This window comes from Drosophila simulans, chromosome X, assembly GCF_016746395.2.
Source record: "Drosophila simulans strain w501 chromosome X, Prin_Dsim_3.1, whole genome shotgun sequence".
Classification (NCBI taxonomy): domain Eukaryota; kingdom Metazoa; phylum Arthropoda; class Insecta; order Diptera; family Drosophilidae; genus Drosophila; species Drosophila simulans.
This window is the reverse complement of record NC_052525.2, coordinates 13,267,653-13,289,315: the sequence shown is the minus strand read 5'-3', so window position 1 is coordinate 13,289,315 and position 21,663 is coordinate 13,267,653. Positions and strand designations below refer to the sequence as shown.

The window sequence follows — 21,663 nt, the reverse complement described above, 5'->3', positions numbered from 1 at the left end:
TATTTTGTTGTTGAAGAAAAAGAATAAAAAAAAACACGAAATATGATTATGAACAATAATCGGTGATTAAGTAAATTGGTACGTGGCTACTCACCATATAAAATGAATCGTCAGGAGAAATGCGCCCGGCACCACGAGATCATCAGAGCCCACAGACCAGCGACGTCTGAAGACCACAAGTCCAGGCATCTGAAATCGAAAGGAGCGAGTGAAATTAGTTTAAACTAAATAGCATGTATAAATCCAAATAACCTTTGCTTGCTACGCCAAAAAGTACAACATTTATAAATAAATTATTGATAAATAATCAGTAGTAGATTAGGTTCGCATTAAAAAATGAAACTTAATTTCATAATTCACAGCAATGTGGTATTTATGCATTTCAACGATGTGCAACACTGCGTATGAGTGATCATCTTCAACTATATCACTCATACGCAGTGTGTACGATATGCCTGGAAAGATCGTGGCACCAAAAGCAATCATGATTATTTTATGAAACTTGCATTTACATAGCAACCCACTTTGGTCGCAGGTTGCAGCTAAATTGTAATCCCGTTGGAAATTAAGTTGCAGCCCTTGCAGCATTCAAATGCTCAATGGCGGTACAGTCATGCCTGCATGCACATATGCAAAGCGAACGACTTTGGAGGAGCAGCTTAAGGTTCCGCCTCACGCCCGCCACCCACTTCACCCCACTCTGCCGATGTCAACCAATAGTGCCATGTAAAGCAAAGCATAATCAGGGTCAGACATGAGCAGGGCGTGTCAAAAGGGGGTGGCAAGTAAAACTGCACCGAAAGAAATGCAGCAACATTGGTTAAATGGCACACACACAAAAAAAAAGAAAACATTACACAACATCATAGCTAGAGAATGGTACTTAAGACAGACGAACCTCTAAATGAGGGAAACCTCTCAAGCAAAGCAAACTCAGGTATATTTTCTCTGTGTGTAACAACTTGTTGGGCGGCGTGTGTGGGTCATCATGTTTGGAAAAGCCCACCATAATCGCTGGCTTGACATTGCATCGGGTTTCGATAAGGCGCTCCTGACATGGCAATCGTAGAAGGGAATGCATGCTCATATTTGCATATCCGGAGTCTCGGGAATTAACAAGACTAACTAACTAAATAACTAGCTAAGTAATGGTGCGAAGACATGCATGTATTGTGGTCTTATCGACTTATCGGTCACGAGAGTGCCAGCCAAATGATTCACCGTCTTTATCGGCGGCATAATCAATACGTTAAATCAATTGCGATTGCAAAGTTCACTTGTGCCGAATCAGCATTAGATATTACAATGCCAAAGATTTCGCCAGTGGCTTATTTATAGACGAAATGGGTTTACGATCTCAGTCAATATAAACATAAACAAGCAGATAATAAACTGGCTGAGTGCCTCGACTAGAACTGAATACTGAATATTCTAAAGTTCTATATACTAACGACCTTGATCATTTGAACGATTTGAAATGCAAATTTCAATCATGCTAACATATAATAAAACATATTAGCTTGCGTACTAGTTGCTATCTACCCATGGTTTTCTAATCAATTTGTGTTTATATAAACATTATATCATTCAGTAATAGACTTTCATTATTTCTAATTATTATTTGTGTTGCTCAACGTAATTAACATTTTCTAAGTGCTATAACTACAGTCGTCGAGTTATCATTGAATAAATAAAATGAGCTTAGCTTATCCACTAAAATGTTATTTGCATATATTATTTACAAATCAAGCAGACAGATTAACATTTTAATTATTTACATAGCCAAGTGAATTATATAAAAGAATATCTATACCTATGTATAAACAAACTATATTATCGACATGGAAAATTTCAAAAAGGAATTTTAAAATTCTATAGTCTTTAACAGTGTTGTAAATGCGAAATTGTTTTGGCAATATGAAATGCTTTTTCGGTTTTATGAATAAAGTAAACATCGAAAAGGTAAACACATTTAAAAACTACTTAAATAGGTCCAAATATTTAAGAATAAAATTAAACGAAACTTGGAGAACGACTAAAAGGTAAATAATAATTTATAGTCATTGAATCTTGACAAATAAAACAAAAATGACTGGATATTGCATTCTAAATCTATTTCCCTATAGAGACCCTCTTTTATTTGATTTCAAGGATGTTCCTTTAGTTTTAACTTTTGTGTTAATAATTTGCCATCAAATATTAAGTCCAATGCCCAGAACCCTTCTATCTTAATTATAACTTTGGCCTTCTTCAGTTAGTATCCAATTTAAAATGCTGACCTTTGCAAAGATATGGAGCTGTGCCTCTCGAGTCTTTCCTTTTAAATGGAACAGATTTCGGTGACAGATTTCATTGCTGCAATATTTATCACCTACGTGTCGAAAGCTTAAAGTTCGAGCTGCGTAATTTCAAGGCTATTGATCCAACTGGCTGTTCTTATCGGCAAACATTTACCTTTCGCCAGCGAATCCGGGGCAGACCGGGCCAAATATCAAAGGTGAAGCAACCAAAGCTGCAATCCAAAGGCCGTGCAACTTTGGCATTGGCATTACCATTGCCATTGGCCTCGCTGAACTGAACTTCAAGTGACAATGGGCGAGGATGACTGACTCTGTGACTGTGACGATGTGGTGTCGATGTGGATGACGAGCCATGATTTTGCATTTATTTGCACACCATCCTGACATTTTCCGTGTGGTGGCGCCAATGAGGCATGATATGGAACCAGCGGCACGGACTAAAAGAACAATGCCGAGGAAGCCGCAGGCAACTCGAAAACCCATTAAACCAACTGCAGGTATGAATGGTCATTATACCCCACTGTTTTCTTTATGTACACTTGCAAAAAAAATGGTTCTTTTCTAAGGATTTCTGTTCTGTAAACTACACTTCATGTTTTTAAGGTGATAAAGGGTTCATCGAAGAAATATGCATACATGTTTATGAAAATTGAAAGCCAAACACATTTAGGAATATACTATTTAAATGTGCATTGCTTTTCCGAAACTACACACAATTTGTGCGAGTGTAGTGTGAAAAACCACGCAGCTGTCGAAGAAGCCGTAATGGGGCAAGGGCAGAGTAATTGATGGCAATCATTCTTTTGTTCTGTCTCCGTCATATATCGCAGCATATTCAATTATTCAGTTATTGCCATTATAAATGATGATAATTCCTGTCACGGTTATTGGCTGAATAATCATCCGTAGCTAGCACATTTCGTAGCAATTTTCCGATAGGTGTGTAGTTTGTGTTCTGTGCACCGTGGTCCTAGTAAATCACACACCTCTATCGATCTTTTATTGGATGGATCGCGGAACAGGCCCCACACGATAAGATAGTCGCGATGCAAGCAATTTATCTGTGCCTTGGCAAGAGGGCAATGTACGAACAGGTGGCATGCACTCGAATCAACAAATTGCCACAAGATAACCGCCATCGCATTGCGAAACTGAAGTTGAGTGCTAAACAGCCGTGATGGGTGCAATTAACAACTGGATTTATGATAAGTCATTTATCAGCAGATCCTTTTATGGTATATAAGGATATGGCTAGTCTTGTCACCTCTTCTTGAACCCATTGCACTTTGTTGGAATCGGACATCCAGTTCAGCTTCCTCCTGAGCTTCCCGCGGCAAGTTATTGCGGAAAGTGTGCTACCTCCACGTAAGCCGCTTGTCCAGGATGAAACCCAGGTACTGAGCCTGGGGAGATTGAGGAATAAGCGCGTTCTGTAGTTTAACCCTAGGAAGCGTTTTGTGCGTCAGGGAGAAAATAAGAATCTACCCGCTTTTTTTTAACAACTTTGAGTATACTTTCAAAAAGAATTTCACACAGAAGGAGAAATTTCAATTAAATTCAAAATTCAAAAAACGTTTATCCCTAATTATGGTTAAGGTTGTGGAGGACATCTTTGGTATTGCGACCAATCCGTTTACCAAGCAGGCCCAAGTGATTCGTCGCTATACGATGACCAACACCAATCGCCTGTCCGTGGCCATCATCCAGCTGGGCGCAACAATCCAGAGCATTCAAGTGCCAGATGCCTATCACCAGTTGTCCGATGTGGTCCTTGGATTCGATGATGTTGCCGGGTATACGAAGTATAGGAACTATCATTTTGGTTGCACAATTGGCAGAGTCTCGGATGTGGTGGGCAACGGCGAGTTCATCATGGACGAGCGACGGGTCATTGTGTCCAAAAATTTGGGGCAGAAGCACCAGATTGATGGTGGCTTTGTGGGCTTCGATCAGGTCATTTGGGATCTGGAAATGAAACGGCCGGATGGCGTCACCTTGCGTCATGTCTCCCCGGATGGACACGAAGGATATCCTGGGACATTGAAAGTATTGCTTCACTTCACCATAAATGACGATAATCGGTTCTTTATACAAATGGAAGCCACCACTAATCAAACGACGCCGGTGAATATATCCAATCATATCATCTTTAATCTGGCCGGTCAGTCTACCGGAATCAAGGGCATTTTTGACCATCAAATCAACATTGAGGCAATGGAAACGATGGAAACATCCAAAGGCGACGGACTTCCCACGGGTCGATTTAAGAACGTTAATGATTCCGTATACGATATCCGATTGCCAGTATTCATGGGCGACCGGGTGCGCCAGTTTGAACAGAAACCGGTAAAGGGTTACGACGTTTGCTTTGCCCTCGACAAGGAGTTCGATTCAATTAGAACGCGTTATGTGGGCAGGTTTTTGCATCCGGATTCGGGGAGATTTATGGAAATATTCAGCAATCAGCCGTGTGTTAGGTTCACCACCGGCAATTGTTTTCCCCAGGAACCGCTTGGTGAGCCACCTATATTGGGTAAAAGGTGCACCCGCTATTGGCAACATTGTGGCTTCAGTCTTCAGCTGCTTAACTATCCGGATGCCGTAAATCAGCCGGATTTTCCACGCATCTTCATCAATCCGGGCGAGCACTATTTCCATGAAACCATCTACCATTTTGGCGTTCAGGAATCGTGGAAATGCTGTGCCGATCCGGAGGAACTGAAAGCCCTGGGCGAAGAACCACTGCGAAAACCAAAACCCGTTTGAGAAGCGGAGAGAAGAGCCCATTGGGAAATCAGTGCGTTCTATGGCCGCTACCTATGTAGTCCGTTTGAGAATCGCAGAGAAGGGCGCTTCGATAGAACGGTTTGTTCTATGGCAGCTACTTTGTGTTGCGAGAAGTAATTAAAAATTTCTGAGTGCTATAACTACAGTCGCTGAGTAATCATTGAATAAATAAAATTTGCTTATCCATTAAAATATCATTTGCATATATTATCGCACAAAGGAATTTTAAAATGCTGTACATTATAGGCTTTAACGGTGTTGTAAATGCAAAATTGTTTTGGCAATAAGAAATGCTTTTGTCTGTTTATCGGAGAAAGCAAGCATAGAAAATATTAATACATTTAAAAACTACTTAAATAGGTCCAAATATTTAAGAATGAAATTAATCAAAACTTGGGTGCTTTAAGAACGACTAAATAGTTACCGTCATTGAATAAGACAAAAAAAAAGACAAAAAATACTGGATATTACATTCCTCTTTTATTTGATTTCAAGAATGTTCCTATAGTTTTAACCATTGAGTTAATCGTCGTCAAATTAATTTCGATCTTAATTATAACTTTGGCCTTATGGAGCTATGCCTCTCGAGTCTTTCCTTTCAAATGGAAAAGATTTCGGTGACAGATTTCATTGAAGCAACCAAAGCTGCAATCCAAAGGCGAGCAACTTTGGCATTGGCATTACCATTGCCATTGGCCTCGCTGAACTGAACTTCAAGTGACAATGGGCGAGGATGACTGACTCTGTGACTGTGACGATGCGGTGTCGATGTGGATGACGAGCCATGATTTTGCATTTATTTGCACACCATCCTGACATTTTCCGTGCGGTGGCGCCAATGAGGCATGATATGGAACCAGCGGCACGGACTGAAAGAACAATGCCGAGGAAGCCGCAGGCAACTCGAAAACCCATTACACCAACTGCAGGTATGAATGGTCATTATACCCCACTGTTTTCTCTATGTACACTTGCAAAAAAAGTGGTTCTTTTGTAAGGATTTCTGTTCTCTAAACTACACTTCATGTTATTAAGGTGATAAAGGGTTCATCGAAGAGATATGCATACATATGTTTATGAAAATTTAAAACCAAACACATTTAGGAATATGCTATTCAAATTTGCATTGCTTTTCCGAAACTACACACGATTTGTGCGAGTGTAGTGTGAAAAACCACGCAGCTGTCGAAGAAGCCGTAATGGGCAAGGGCAGAGTAATTGATGGCAATCATTCTTTTGTTCTGTCTCCGTCATATATCGCAGCATATTCAATTATTCAGTTATTGCCATTATAAATGATGATAATTCCTGTCACGGTTATTGGCTGAATAATCATCCGTAGCTAGCACATTTCGTAGCAATTTTCGATAGGTGTGTAGTTTGTGTTCTGTGCACCGTGGTCCCAGTAAATCACACACCTCTATCGATCTTTTATTGGATGGATCGCGGAACAGGCCCCACACGATAAGATAGTCGCGATGCAAGCAATTTATCTATGCCTTGGCCAGAGGGCGATGTACGAACAGGTGGCCTGCACTCGAATCAACAAATTGCCACGAGATATCCGCCATCGCATCGCGAAACTGAAGTTGAGTGGTGAATCCGTGGTAAACAGCCGTGATGGGTGCAATTAACAACTGGATTTATGATAAGCCATTAAGTCCATTTACTAAGAGTATGTGTTTTGCAGTTAACTTCAAGTTGGAAGCAAATTAATAGTACGACACATGTCAATTAATTCCCAGAAAATGCTTTTGTTCACCAATTTGTCTCCTACATTTGTGAAACCGCAATTGTGACATCTCGCTTGAAATGTTGATGATTATGGTCGCAAAATTATAAGTCTATTTATTGAAATTTACTTAAAAACGTAAAGGAAAGAATTCGATATAAAAATGTGAACTTTATACACTTCAATACACTTGATTTTCAAGCACGGTATCAAAATAAATCCTCAGATCGTTTGAAATGAAGTTAAATTGTCAGAATTGCCTCTTACAATTAAGTTCCCATCGCTGTGCACTTCCAAGTCAGAAAATGTTGGTAACTTTAACACTTTATGACAGATTAATTGCAATTCAGTTCAATCTAAGACTGAAGTGCCAGCTTGTGTAAGGAAATAATTGAAATTGACATGGCTGAGAACTGCACTTAAAGTGCATTTGAAACACACACTAGTCCCTAGTCGTATTTAGCTGTAGATACTTTTTTATTTATCGGAGCTTCTATAAGCCGGTGCGTTCTATGACATCTTCTTATGTACTCCGATTGAGAATCGCAGAGAAGGGCGCTTCGGTTAATCAGTGCGTTGGATGGCATCTTTATATGTATGCACATTGAGAAGCGCAGAGAAGGGCCCTTCAATTAATCCGTGCGTTTGTTGTCTTCTTATGTATCCCCTTTGAGAATCGCAGAGAAGGGCGTTTCGAAAAATAGGTGCGTAATAAAGTTGTTTGCCATTTTTGTTCGGTAATGCTTGATGTGAAAAGGGAGTTTCAAGGCTAGTCTAGTATAAAATTAAAAATATATTACCATTATACGTATATTTGAGTTATTTATTATATTAAATGGAATAAACATTTTCCATAAATGCTTATTATTGGAATTTCTGTATTATTAAGTCGTTATACAAAATAACACAGAATAAAGAGCTTACAAAGCTTACTAGGGAAATGGGCAGGAAGTTGCGCCAGTAAATATAACTGTAGTTCGTTTCCCATTTCCTGGAAACTCGGGGCGTAACAAGTGCTTACAAAGGATAAATGAAACTACACTGATTTTCCAGCACATTACGTTTAAGTCTGCTGGCTGCAAACAAATAAATGGATTCCAAGAACTGCAACAACAATTAAGGAATTTTGAAAATGTATCAACGTTTTCAGCTCTTCAGTTAAGCTAATGAATTAGCAGAGATGCCAGCCAAAGAAACAACGCAATCAACCTGCAGGAAAATCGCTTGCAAAGCTCATGGAGCGACCCTCGAACATGAATATGCGGCTAATGGGGCATCTGGCACGTTTTGGATCGATTGGAAATGTAACCTGATGTTTTGTGTACCCCAGATTGTTGACTGTTTGCTTTTGGTAATACTAAATTTAGCGAACGCTGCCTGCGAATACATTTTCTTAAAGTCTATAAAAAGCGAAAGCGAAAGCCAGCGGGACGGGACGAAACGGGAAATATCGATCTAAATTTAGCTGGACCCCTGTGGCGGTACCATTGGCTGGCATTGGTGTTTAGTGGCGTTATGGGACCGCTTTTCCGCAAATTTCGAGTTTCGCAATTGAATTTCCACCTGGCAGCTTATGTTGCCCTGCAATTTGGTATATATTATTCCGATTTTAAACCATTTCGGGTGCGCGACACAAAGGTAAATGGCGCACACACTCGCCGCTCCACGGAAACTGCAGTTTGCCCTCCGGGGGTTAATTGCACTGCCCCCGCTTCCGCCCATTTTGCATTTTACTCTTTACCTCCCTTTACCTCCTCCTACCATCTATGCAGCGCCCTTTTCCCCTCGTCACCGTTTATGAATAACTTTATAAAACCAGACCGCACACTCTGATTGTGGTTTCCACTTCCTTTTCTGCCATATTATATAGTTTCAGCATTCGCGTGACGCACTCCCTCTCTTTCAAGCAATTAAAAAAAAAACAGGGCACAAAAAAAAAAGAAAACCAAATTAACAAAGGGACATGCACTTCGAGAAAATATTACAAAGATTTTTCTTAAAATGTATATGTATAAATATAATCATTTATACGAAAGCTTGAAACTCAGCAAAATATATAGCAATTAAGATACAAATATTTGCAGCCATAATTAAAGTTGCGTATTTTGGTGAAACGATTTTGGTTATACTTGTCAAGGGTGTCGACCAGGTCGACTGGGCGGAAGGACAACGAGGCAGTGGGTGGTTTGGGTGGCATGGAAAAAAGCGAGCCAGCGCTTTGAGAAAGGTAAACACACGTAGGAACTCGGCAGGTTGGGGATCTAATGAGGGGGTTTGGTTTGGCAGCATTTTCGCCAACGAGCCGCTAATGTTGCGCCCAGCCCCTCGAAATGGGATTTCTGCCTCTTTTCCCGACAGACCACGATGTTTCATGGCACACTCGCAGTCGCCAGTTTAGTGGCCAACGAATTGAATCACTATAAACTGCATATTTATGTGTGAAATAATACTGACCAGTTAGATCAAAGTTTGTATTTTTTTAAATACATTTTTCACACTTCACATTTCAATGTATATATGTGTTATCAACTAAGCGATGATTCATTACGAACTATTCTATTTTAATCTCCTCCAAAAACAAATAAACATTCACTATGCCCTCAGCTGATTAAGCTCTGATTTGATTTTAAATTAACACATCAGTTTCATACTCGTTATTTTTGACAGTTCAATTAAATGGCTTTGAAACTGATTGACAACCTACCGCAACACTTTTTTCACATCCAGTTTAGTAATTTTTTTTTTTAGAGCGTTGATTATATCAAAATTTGTTTTTATACAATTCGGAGCATTCGTAAATGCATAAAAATGTTCTGAAATTAACTAGTAACGATGGCAATATTTGCGTGACCTAAATTCCGGACTTGTGTAACCGGCAATCACGTCGTAGATCTATGACACCGATGTCTATGTCTCTGTCAATATGGCACATCGGTGGCTGATTGACAGGCCCATCACTAACACCATTATCCATCACTTCACTTGGGGCAAAGCCTTTGTGTTATTTGTTGCAATTGGATCAGAATCGAGCGAAAGCCCAGGCTCGACAAACTCATGCACGATATATGTACGCACATCTAGCATATATCTACATATGTATATGTATGTACGTACATATCGCTTTTATATGGCGGGCATATCCTTTGTCTGTAGGTAAAATGTGTCGGCGGTGGAGCCAAAGGAAAAGCGGTAGCGAAAAGCAGGGAAACCGAGGAAACTGGGGGGTCGCGTCATAAAAACAATGTCATCACAAGGCAGCGTATCGGGCGGAAATGAACTAAAAGGCCAATGCCAGCAGCACTCGGAGACAGTGCGAAAGAGAGACGGAACGTGAACGGCAGAGAGAGAGAGAGAGAGATGGCAGCTATAGGAAAGAACAAGATGGAGATAGGACATCCAAGCGGCAAGCGGCAGTGGCAGTGGCAAAAGTTGCGCCAGGAACCAAACAAGAGCAAGAACAAGAACCAAAAGAAAGTTTTATGGCAATAATGACGAGCCCCGTTTAATGACGATAGAGATAAAGACGATGATGTCGGCTGTGGATACGGATAGGATGAGCCATAGCGAATATATCGCGCATAAACGCGGAGGCACATACATACATATAAAATAAAAGCGCTGCATATGTCAAGGATACACTTCAAATCGAAGCTAGTTCGTGCTGACATAACACATTTGGTTAAGCAGTTTGTTAATGCATCCAGCAATGAAATTATACATGATGTATATATTCTAAGCCAGAGATGACGAACATCTATGCGTACACAATTTAGTTTTAGTAATGTGAATTATGTGAACATGAAGACGAAGCCTTATCGAAACACTTTTCAGTACATTTTGATATGCACGAATCTAGAACAATTATTGACAAGCTTTTTGGTTAAAATTCCAAAGTTCTGACAGTGTTGGATAGGACACTATAAACAAGACCATAGATAGCTATCCTTCGCTCTGGCTTTTCTGTTTAGTTTGGCTTGGTTTTCAGTTTTCATGACAGGACCAAAATAGGAAAAGGGAGGCAAGACATTTGACATTTTTAAGCAATTTCCAGTTTGAGTGTTTTGTTTTTTTTTTTTTTTTTTGTTGCTTTTTTGGTATATTTGTATATGTGCTGTGGGAAAATGTTCTGAGAGCTTTTCATTGCTTTGCATCTTTAATTTCTTTAGTCCGCTATTTCTTTTATTTTATCGCATTTTGGTATTTATTATATCCAATGGAATGAGGCAAGCGACGAAGGAAATGGCGGAAAAGGAAGGAAAACGCTAGCAGGACAATGATAAAAGGCAAGCAGGAAACCCGCAAAGAATGCTGCTCTGAATTTTAGTCCCAAAAAGAAGAAATGAAGGAGTTAAAAACATATATACATAGGTTTAAACAAATTACGCCCAAGCGTCCTAAATTTAATTAGGGGTTTCTAACACTTATTTACAGCACCAAAATTAAATAATTTTTAATTAACATTTAAACGCTTCTTTTTATACCGCTTTAAGAAATATTCGGGCATGATACGGTAGTCGCTTAGTGCGAATTTTACGATTGCAATTTGAAATGGAAAAATTTGTGGCGCCCAGACTGAATGCTCTGGTTTTGGAAATTGTAAGAATTTTTCGATTTGTAAACGGGCACTTTTGTCTGTCCAAAATGATAAAGGGCATAGGCATAAATCCTTATAAATATAAAAGAATTCATTCATTAATTTAAAGGACGGCCAAAAGATGTTCGAAAATAATCCTATTTAATTTAATTACTTAAATGGTCAAAGTGCAGTAAAAAAGTAATTGCGATTATCGGAATTACAAGTGTGAAAAAGGTGACCGCTCTATGGTCTGATAAACAGTTTTTGAAGACGTTCTTAATAATAATTAGATATTTTTCAATTCTTAAAGGGAATGGTGGTCGAAAAGAATGGTTAAGATTCTTGTAACGCACGATTTCTTCATTAAAATAGAGCTGAACAAATCAAATGGTCTGTAACAATGTGCTTTTAAGCGATATGCTTTTCTTATCGATAGCTCTTCGATAAAAACGTAGATTGGCATCACTTGTCAACTGTCATCCTTATAGCGTGCACTACGAAATTTATTTGACCCACGAGAACGAACAAAAATGAATTCAGAGCCAAATCGCAACCCCACTCCTATGGAAGTGGAGGAAACTGAGTATGAGGAGACGCGCTTGGATCCGCAGAATCCGCAGCCGGAGGAAGGTGAGTCTTCGAATGGGGAGGCAAATCTCTCGGATGACGAAGCAGAAATGGAGCTGGACAGCTTCAATGACACCGGCAGTTCCTCGGATGCCGCTAAGGAAAGCAAGAAGGGCACCATCTACATATCCCACTTACCCAAGCACATGGCCCTGACCAGCGTGCTGCAAATCTTCGGCGAGTACGGCGCCATCGGCAGAGCTTTCCTGCGCTCGAAGAAGCTGTCAAGTGAGTGGACCAAGTGGCATTCATATAAGACCCACTGATTACCCAGTATATACTTTAATCTCAATAACTTTAGGTAAGTCTCCTGATATCCTCTTCACCGAGGCTTGGGTGCAATTCAATTCGAAATGTGTGGCCAAACAGATCGTTCCACTGCTTAACAACAAGCAGATATCCACGCACAAGAATTCCAAATTCTATGACTCGCTGTGGAGCATGAAGTACCTACCGCAGTTCAAGTGGCCCCGTCCAACCGATCTCGTGGACTTGGGGCAGGAGGGGCTCAAGCAACCCCTTGGAGAGGAGGAGAGTGAGTATGAGGAGACGCGCTCGGATAATCCGCAGCCAGGGGAAGGTGAGTTTGCGAATGGTGGGGCACATCCCTCGGATGCCGACGATGAAATGGAGCTGGCCAGCCTCAATGACACCGGCAGTTCCTCGGCTGCCGCGAAGGGAAGCAAGAAGGGCATCATCTACATATGCTGCATACCCAAGGACATGACCATGGCCCGCCTGCGGGAGATCTTGGGCAAGTACGGCGCCGTCGGCAGAGCTTACCTGCAGTCGCAGAAGCTGTCAGGTAAGTGGACCAAGTGGCATTCATATAAGACCCACTGATTACCCAGTATATACTTAAATCTCAATTACTTTAGATTTGTCTCCTCATATTATCTTCGCCGAGGGTTGGGTGGAATTCAAGTCGAAACGTGTGGCCAGACAGATCGTTCCACTGCTGAACAACAGACAGATATCCACGCACAAGAAGTCCCGATTCTATGACTCGCTGTGGAGCATGAAGTACCTACCGCAGTTCACCTGGGCCGATCTACCCAAGCTCCTAAACAGGCAGGCCACACGCGTCCAGTAAAATCTCGAGTTCAACAAGAAGAATGCGCAGAAGGCATCTAATGTTAACAAGATTGCAAATAAACTTAAATAAAGTAGATCAAATCAAAATCTATTATTAATTAGGCGCGCAAAATTATTTGAAACTAGCGCCCCTGCAAATTGATAATTTCAAAACTATCGATTGTGTGTGTTAGCGATGTGTGTCAGCTACTCAAGTTACGGGAGGCCACTGTGACGCACAGCATCCATGACATTGTCGATGGCGCCACCTTCAAGGAACTGGACGGATAGAGCGACATGTTGGCCGTTTTGGGCAGCAGGAAGGTGGCCACCGTTCTCTTCGATGGGAAGCGCAAGATGATCATTTTCGAGATGGAAATCGAGGAGGAGGAGGACGACACGGAGTTGTCGCATCTAGAGTTTCTAGAGTTCGTGCCAAAAGTTATCGCGAAGGTTGCCATAATGTTGGTGAAACGAAACAGGTAGGTAAAATTACTTATAAAATATAAAAGAATCCATTGACAAATTCAAAGGAGGGCCGAAAGTTGTTCGTAAATAATGGTATTTAACTTAATTACTTTAATGGTTAAAATGTAGTAATAAGGTGATTGCGAACATCGGAATTTAAACTGTGAAAAAGTTGACATCGGTTTACTGTTTAAGAAACAACAAGCAATTTTTACCATAAGAAGTTATTTTTAAAATAGGTATGTTGACTTTGTCATATATATTAACGAACATATTTGAATATTTACGAGTATAAACATGAGACACTCCTCCCACTGTCTTTTAAGTGATATTTTTCAATGAAGACAGAGAGATGCGAAAATTGGAATGGGTGGGAGGAGTTGAAGAGACGACGTGTTGAGTGCCACAATTTTCATCTTTGTGTCTTCCTTTCTGCGGCAGCATTTTCTCCGCAGGCTGCACCAAGAGAAAACAAAACAATGGAGAACGCTATAGATGGCAAGTTTCCCGACTTTCAGACACCCTCTACGCACTGCATTTTGCTGCAAGCTTTCACACACTTTCAAAGCCACACAATATACCCCTTAACAACAAATTACCAGGTATGAAAATCGCACCGAATGCAGGAAGAACGCTCCAAATGTCTAGAGCCTGCACAAGTATGCAATTGTTTGTGGCAAACAAAATGCCAAACAAAAAAAAAATGCGACAACAAACAAGAGCACAGAAAACTTTAAAAACCAAAAAGGAATACAACGTGTAGCTTAAAAAAATAATAACTGATACCGGGAATATATCGTAGCACAATCCTTCCATACTTATTTGAAAAACTTAACAACCTTTAAAAGAATTTTGGCATTATTTTTAGGCCCAGACTCATAAACGGCTTTACAATCCTGACTTATTTTTCCAGAGTGTGAAAGATAGTAAGAAACGAGAAGAGGAAGTGGTCGACTGTGACCGGTTTGGCAAAAGACGGTGGTGAGTTTTTCAAACTTCACACACCGTGCACATACACACATATACCTCCGTGCCTACCCACCCATCCACTTGGGCGTTTCTTGAACAACCCTCCTCGAATTTTACTGGAGCATGGAGAAAATGCGTGGATGACACACAACACAATAGCAGCAATAGCAAAAGCAACAATAAACAATACAGTGCACTCCCCGTAGAGTGGAACCAAAGAAGCGGAACATTTCCTACACCTTTTAAGTTCACTGTACGGAATGGTATAAAATAAGTTGGAAAGAAGTCCTGAAAAATGTGTTGCCTACTTGCAGGCGTTTCAAATATTTTTTAAAACTTTTTACAACTCAAAGTGACCACCACTCTTTTATTTTAAAGATTAATTTCGCTATGAAAGTATAATGATAAGTACTTTGAGTACCCTCACCGATATCTTGTACAACAAATTAAAGAGTTCCAAATGAGTGATTCGAGGGTATACTGTGATGACAAGGAAGACGATTTTCATTCCGGCACAAACAAAATCCGCTAAAACTCGCCGATGGCCGTCGTGGTGGATGATGATGGGTGCCAAGGTGGGTGGTTGCTTGGGTGGCTGGTAAGGTGGCACAAGTGACGCTTTCGCTTATGGCGACAGCCTGGCAGCTTTGACATTTGCATGTGTATTATGCGTGGCCCTGTGGACATGTGTTTGTATGGCGAGTTTTCGCCGATACACACATCCACACGCTCGCGAATGCCAGAGCATCCTTCTAGATGGGCAGAAAAATCCTTCAAAGTTCAGAAACAGAACAACAGGCAACAAAATCATCGCCACATCGCCTCTTATTTTTTCAACTTTTTTGCTCCACTTTTTTTGTTCGCTTTGATAGCTAGACATATGGACAGATGGTCAAAAGGACAGCAGAGCAGCACCCTTGACATTTTCCAATCAAGCTTTCGGACACAGAGATTGGCTACTGGATGGCCATCTGATCCAGATATAAACTGATCAATTACTGACTGAGCTTGCCAGCATAATTGGCCTTCAAAAGTCATTAGACTCGGATGCACATGAACAAATATCTTGGAAATTGATTCTAGTAATTGAAAACTATCACCATAAATTCAAAATCATATAGTTTCATCCTTGATGGCATACAAATGCAACCATGTGATGAATAACTTATAGTTATAGTTATACCTTATGAAACCCTCCACATAAAATTTAAAATATTTCCCATTCCAAATGTTCGATTTATGAAGGAGCAAAGCTATTAGATCCTGGATTACTTGTAATATAAACATCTTTTTGAAGTTATTTATCGCAACCCGAACTCCGCTAAACAGGACTTAGTGGTTCAGCCAAGATTTATCGGCTCATTCCGTTCGCTTTCTGGTTGTCATCGCATCCGCGGGATACCATCCTCAGTACAGCCAACTCCAGGGCCAAAACACACACATCTCCTCCGCAACGTGGCACATGGTCCATCCGCAATCCTTCGTCGCGAATCCTCCTCCGCAGTTGAGAGGAGAAGTTCGGAGGGCTGTTGCTACTGCTGCTCCTGCGGTTTTCGTCCCCAAAAATAACTAACCCCCGATGTGAGAGCATGGGCCACACGCCAGTGTGTGTGTGTGTGTGTGTGTGTGTGAGTGTGTGTGTGTGCTGGGGTTCGGCTAAAGTAAATGGCAAAATGGAATGCTTGGACATGGACAGAACGGAGCAGCGAAGCAGCCAGGGTAACACGGCTAAGCCGGCTACGGAAAAATCAGCAAATACGCCTGTTTTTTCGGCTGGCGTCTGTCGCACTCCTGCCCTTTCCCATTTCCCTTTGGCATCCCCTCCCCCTCCCCCTCCCACCAACCCATCACACTTTTCCATTTTCCCGCTGGCAGGCAACAGCCACCACCGAAAATTGCCACCCACCTTGCATACACGCAGGAAAATGATTAACCAATGTTGCGACCATAGGCATTTGCTTTGGCATGGCAAACGTATGGACTATAAGATACCTATTACTCAAAGCAAATGAAGCGTGAAGGAAATTAAAATTGCAGCAAAGCAAGTTCTTTCCAATGCACTTTCAGTTCACTTTTTATATACGAGTTCTTCGATCATGTAGTTCAAATTGCAAATAAATTATGCTCATTTATTTGTATTTACAAGTTGTTTCTTTATTTTTAGCACTTTTGTTTAATTTTATTGTTTTTATTTTCAATTTCTACGCCGACTGTTTGCTTGTTGGTATTCCTCTATTTTTATAAATAAATATATAAGTATATACATATATTCCTTGCAGTCTCATTCTGTTAAACGATAAATGCAATCATTTAGAAATGGGGATGACTTTATCTGGCCGAAAATCGTTATCATCCGTAAAATGTGGGGGTTGGTCGCATTCAACGAGATTTTAAACTTATAAAGTCTAATACCTCTAATACGGGGGATGACATTTATCTAGCTTTTTATCAGAGCATGGTGGCATAAAAAATCGAAAAATTGATTCAAGCGTCCTTTTTTAATTCAATTAGATTTCACTGTATTGTTGTATTTCACTGTATTTGAAATGCAATTCATTTAAAAAGTACATCCTAATGCATTCTACACACGATTAAGAAAGGATTTTCACTGAAATAGATTTCAAATTTCAAATATTCCATCTCAGCTTTCTAAACTTACATGCATAAGCATGCACAAAAGGCTAATTAAGTTACAAGTTCGTTGCTTTATTCCATTCGATGATATAATGGACCCATGGTCCAATAAAAGTGATTGAAATGCTATCAAACGAACCGATGCATCCATTAAAATTAATTTGACTAATCGGTCGGCGGATTCGCCTTTCCATTATGCAATTGAAGTGAATTATTTCGTGGAACGAGTCTCGTTCCAATTTCCCGTCGACTGTCAAACTTTGAACTACATATGTAGTTTCGTTTCTTTTTGTGTGCTTATTATGCTGTGTCTACAATTTGGCAAAATTACAAACCAAACAGTAAAATCAGCAGTCTGTGAATGTGTGTGTGTGTGTGTGGCAGAAAGAATCAGTAAATATATATATTTATATATATTATATAAACCTATATAGATGGATGAGTGTAGCCAGATGGAAGACAAGTGTGCACACAGAGAAAAGAATATTCAAAATGCCTTCAAAGTTGAAAAACATAAATATTTTAAATATTTTGAAATCTTCAAGCATTACACACTTACTTTTATATCGGAACTTGGAGGTTGTGTATTAAAAAAGGTATGCTAACTTAAATAGATTAACTCTATATGTAATAGTATTAAGTTTTAAGTTTGTTTTAATTGTTAACTTGTATCATTAGCATTGTTTTAGCAAAAATGTTACGAATGGTTAGAAATAAATACCAGTTTTAAAATCAAATCAAATCAGTTCTATGTGTAAGGAATGCAATTGTATAGGGTTTCCTTTTTTAATTTTAATTTTCCCCCAGACAATGGAAAAGTGTGCAAAAAATGCTTACCGCAATTTGTTGTTGCCAGCGCGACGCTGGCTGCAGTCGGGCGTCGCTGCTGACGCCGCTGCTTCTTCGGATGCTGCGGTCGCAAGAGAAAAAAGTTGGCAACTTTTGATGTTTGTTGTTTTGGCTGTTAGTTTTTTTTTTCTTTTGTTTATTACTTTTTTTCCTGGCTTCGGTTAACGCTTTTCACCGATTCGATGCTTTTTGCAATATCTTATGGCTTTTATTTACCGCTGCTTTGCTGCTTCGGTTGCACTTTAACACACAAAATTCGAAAACATTAAAAAAATATAGAGAAAAAACATTTCACGCTTGGCTTCATTAGCATTATTGTTTGTTTATTTGTTATTCGTGTTGTTTTCCTTTAACACTTTCTCGTTCGCGAAAGTAAAATTAAATGAAGGTAGTTGGAAAGAAGGTGAGATTATAAGAGCAACTAAACTTAGCTAGATTCCATAGAATTTCGTTGTTTGTAAATAGCTATCATTTACGCGTTTTCTACTAATTGCTGTTGATTGCGTTTTTAGAATGAAACCATAATTATCAACTTAAGCTTGCAAATTACTTTGTAAAGCCAAACTTTTAGCAAAACTAAGCGACTAAATTGTCTTTTGGTCACTCGAAATTCAAACACGTTCAAGGAAATAAAGCACAGCTGTCATTACAAATGGGCTTTCCCTCTAACTGTAGTGCACCAAGTACATTGGGTTAATGGCTCCATAAGAACATTTTTCATTCAGCGTTTAATGTGCCCATAAAAGTTAAGTTATGCTGTAATTTAAGCAGAATTAATTCAGTTCCTTAGCCTCTGTTAAACCGAAAGATACTTCATTGATCGACCTCAAAATGTTTTATATTTTAAAAAGTTTAAAACCCATTGCTAAGTGCTTTAAAAACTAGGAACCATTTAGGAACCATTTTTTGCCATTTTTTTTGATAGACTTGAGTGTTTCCTTTAGATTCAGGGCACTCCGATTCAGGATGCTGCTAATTATTAAGGAAGCTACTGGATTCGCTTAATCTCGTTTTCATCGTCGTCGTTAGCCGAGTACCGAGTAACGGTATCGGATGGTATCGAGTACCGGTACCGAATGCCGAGCACCGCCACGCAGTTGCTTTTAATGAGCCTGAACTTTCACACCGCTGCAGCAGAATGTAAAACTATTATGCACACTGCAAAAAACGGCGCTGGTCATTCGCTCAATTTACTAAAAATAAAATAAAAATAATAGTATTTTTTGAGTATAACATTTTATTAAAGCAGTAATAGGATCTGTGAAATAAGAAATGAACTATTAACTGAAAGCAATGTTTAAGAGTGCTTTACTTGTTTTACAAAGTTGGCAGATTTGCAACTTTGTATTGATCAAGTGACACTAATGAGGTCACTTCTACCTGTACATTTCTTTCTGTGTAGCGCCGACGGCCTTGGCGGCTAATTACCGGCGACCGGTAATGCGGTCGCTGCGCCGTCGACGCTGCGTGGGCGGCGCAGCCTTAATCCCGCTCGAACGGATTAAGTCGATGATGCTGGTATGGAATAGAATGGCTTCGGCTGCAGGTGAATCGATAAATGGAAATCGCTACTCCTCTCGCTCTCGCTCTCTTTCTCTCTCACCCTATCTCCGCTACTCTTTGGCTTCTTTCTTCTGCTTTCTGTTTACACTTATTTACCATTCAGTTTTTGCTGCTTTTCCGCTTTACACACACACAAACACGTACACACATAGACGCGGTTATGTAGAACAACCACTAAAGCACCGTTAGTCTAACAGCATCCAAAGATATTCGAATTGTCTTGCCGCTACCGCTGCCGGCGTCGCAGTCGCTGTCTGCGTCGACGTCGGCGTCCTCATGTTGTTGTTCTTGTACTGCTGCTGCTTCCTCTTCCTTCCTTAGCTTTTTTCCCATGGAATTTACACACACGATTTTGTGTTTACGTTCTTGTGCCGCGACTTAAGTACTGTTATAACTTTTGCCTCTCATCACTAGTTTGCTTTTCTTGTCTTATTTATTTTTGTGTATTTTGCATAAATCCCCGGCTAACAAATATATATTTTCGTTTGTTTTATTTATGCACCGCGCAGTTCTTATTGTTGTTGCCGTTTCTTGGGGGAGAGATGCGACGCGCACGCAGCGTCGTCAATGGAGAAAAATAAAAGAGAAAGCGCCCGCTCAGCTCAGCCAGTCTTCGTTGACCGCGCGGTTGGCGAGCTTTCTAGCAACTGATTTCGAGTTTGAACTCGAAACTTTCGATTTCCCTTTCCCGATAGCGAAGGACGATAGCCGTCATCCGATAACGATAGATAGAAAGCAGCTGTCGCAAATGTAATGGCTCCACTGAACAAATTTGGTAACAGCTGTGGCGCTACATTCGAATTGAACAAAAAATACTTTAAAATTAAAAATAAATACGATTGTGCAAAGTCTAGGGAAGTTTTGATGACATGCGGGCATTTTTTCACGGATCAATGGTGTAGTTTTGGTGTAAACTAAAAAACAATTGGTTCAAGAGGCAGTCATTTAATTATCTGAGGCATATCAAAACTATTCAACTGTAATTCTAAATATTTATTTGTCCTTACTTTGCATGTAATAGATATGTACGAAATTATTAATTTCAATGATTTTATAACTTAGAACCCCTACAGCTTGATCTTAACTAGTCAAAGGTATTTATAATGAAATAAGGGGCAAGTTAATTTCCTAACACTACGAATTAATCAGTGAAAAAGATTAATCTTATTTAACTACATAAAGCTATGACACAGAGGCATATCACACACGTCTACACATAGGGATTCCAATTGCTGCCGTCCTCGGGCAGCAAATTGTTGGTGATCAGCAGGATGACGTCGATGATCCACCAGACGCCCACGCCGCCCATGGTAAGCAGTTTGCCCACAGCCGTGCCCGTTTGCCCGAGACAGAAGCGATCCATACCGAGGAAACCCAGCAGCATGCTGTAGATCAGCGTGGTCACAAAGTAGTGATCCGTGTAGCGGACACAGGGCACTCCGGCGCGCAGGAAGGTGCGATTCCCGTAGCACTCGATGTCGGCAAACACGGTGCACCAGACCATGGCGTGCTCCACCTCCTCGTACGTGGATCCCCCGAACTTCAGGCATCCGTATTTCTTTTCCTGCTGCGCCGTGGCGTTCTCCCGATGATCGACGGGATCCTTGCAGTCGAGGAAGTCGCGCGGCAGAAACGAGCACATCACATTCGGTCCCAGTGGATAGAAGGCCGAGTTTCCAGCTCCGCCCGAGGAGGAAGACGCCGAAGATGACGATGAGGAGGGTCCCATGCCGGAGCCCAGTTGCGCCTGAACGGGCACCACCGACTGCACCGCCGTGCCGGAGACCACCGTCTGTGGCTGCTCCTTGTCGCTGCGTGCCTGGATCGCTTGGGCACCGTGCTGTCTGGCCACCAGGAACGCCAGCAATCCGTAGAAAATCCGCATCTTTGCGAGTTCCTTATCAAAATATAGCTAGCCAGTGTGGCCACACCTTAGGTCTGTTAACAGAGCTCTGTTATCTGCGATGGCCTGCCGATAGTTCCGATTCTCAGCACCACGGCAACGGTAATGGAATGGAAATATATAAATGCAGTTAAACAACTTCCAAGTTCCAAGTACAAGTGCTCCTTGGCATATTTATTGG

The 21,663-nt window shown here is 40.6% G+C and overlaps 4 protein-coding genes across 10 annotated transcripts in view; 2 read left to right on the top strand and 2 right to left on the bottom strand.

Moving 5' to 3' along the window:
* LOC6725894 (diacylglycerol lipase-alpha) overlaps positions 1-20,264 on the bottom strand; it is a 29,698-nt gene extending 9,434 nt beyond the window's left edge. For 6 of the 7 annotated variants that reach the window (XM_039296500.1, XM_016173871.2, XM_039296501.1 and 3 more), the window contains exons 1-3: positions 19,676-20,264; positions 18,005-18,256; positions 95-189 (exon numbers count right to left, since the gene is read on the bottom strand). In XM_039296500.1, coding sequence (XP_039152434.1) covers positions 95-189 — 95 coding nt within the window. In that variant the 5' untranslated portion in view covers positions 18,005-18,256; positions 19,676-20,264. Of the gene's footprint in view, positions 1-94; positions 190-18,004; positions 18,257-19,675 lie in introns of those variants that run through there. The other variant, XM_039296502.1, reaches the window with a different exon arrangement.
* Positions 3,790-5,252, top strand: LOC6725893 (galactose mutarotase). Its single transcript, XM_002106852.4, has one exon. It carries the CDS (start codon positions 3,888-3,890, stop codon positions 5,064-5,066), a length of 1,179 nt encoding a protein of 392 aa, XP_002106888.2. The 5' UTR covers positions 3,790-3,887; the 3' UTR covers positions 5,067-5,252.
* On the top strand, positions 11,853-13,198 carry LOC6725892 (pre-rRNA-processing protein esf2). The gene is made up of 3 exons (XM_002106851.4): positions 11,853-12,250; positions 12,324-12,827; positions 12,901-13,198. The coding sequence occupies exons 1-3, from the start codon at positions 11,926-11,928 to the stop codon at positions 13,113-13,115; spliced, it is 1,044 nt and encodes a 347-aa protein (XP_002106887.3). The 5' UTR covers positions 11,853-11,925; the 3' UTR covers positions 13,116-13,198.
* A 293-nt stretch (positions 20,265-20,557) lies between the features above and the next one.
* Positions 20,558-21,535, bottom strand: LOC6725890 (TM2 domain-containing protein CG11103). The gene has a single exon (XM_002106849.3). The coding sequence runs from the start codon at positions 21,462-21,464 to the stop codon at positions 20,790-20,792; it is 675 nt and encodes a 224-aa protein (XP_002106885.1). The 5' UTR covers positions 21,465-21,535; the 3' UTR covers positions 20,558-20,789.
* Between the last annotated feature and the right edge of the window lie 128 nt (positions 21,536-21,663).

Bases quoted from the DNA above. Each gene is read 5' to 3' on its own strand.
- LOC6725893 (XM_002106852.4), top strand. From the start codon at position 3,888: ATGGTTAAGGTTGTGGAGGACATCTTTGGTATTGCGACCAATCCGTTT.
- LOC6725892 (XM_002106851.4), top strand. From the start codon at position 11,926: ATGAATTCAGAGCCAAATCGCAACCCCACTCCTATGGAAGTGGAGGAA. The intron at 12,251-12,323 runs GTGAGTGGACCA...CAATAACTTTAG, and splicing joins GCGCTCGAAGAAGCTGTCAA to GTAAGTCTCCTGATATCCTC. The intron at 12,828-12,900 runs GTAAGTGGACCA...CAATTACTTTAG, and splicing joins GCAGTCGCAGAAGCTGTCAG to ATTTGTCTCCTCATATTATC.
- LOC6725890 (XM_002106849.3), bottom strand. From the start codon at position 21,464: ATGCGGATTTTCTACGGATTGCTGGCGTTCCTGGTGGCCAGACAGCAC.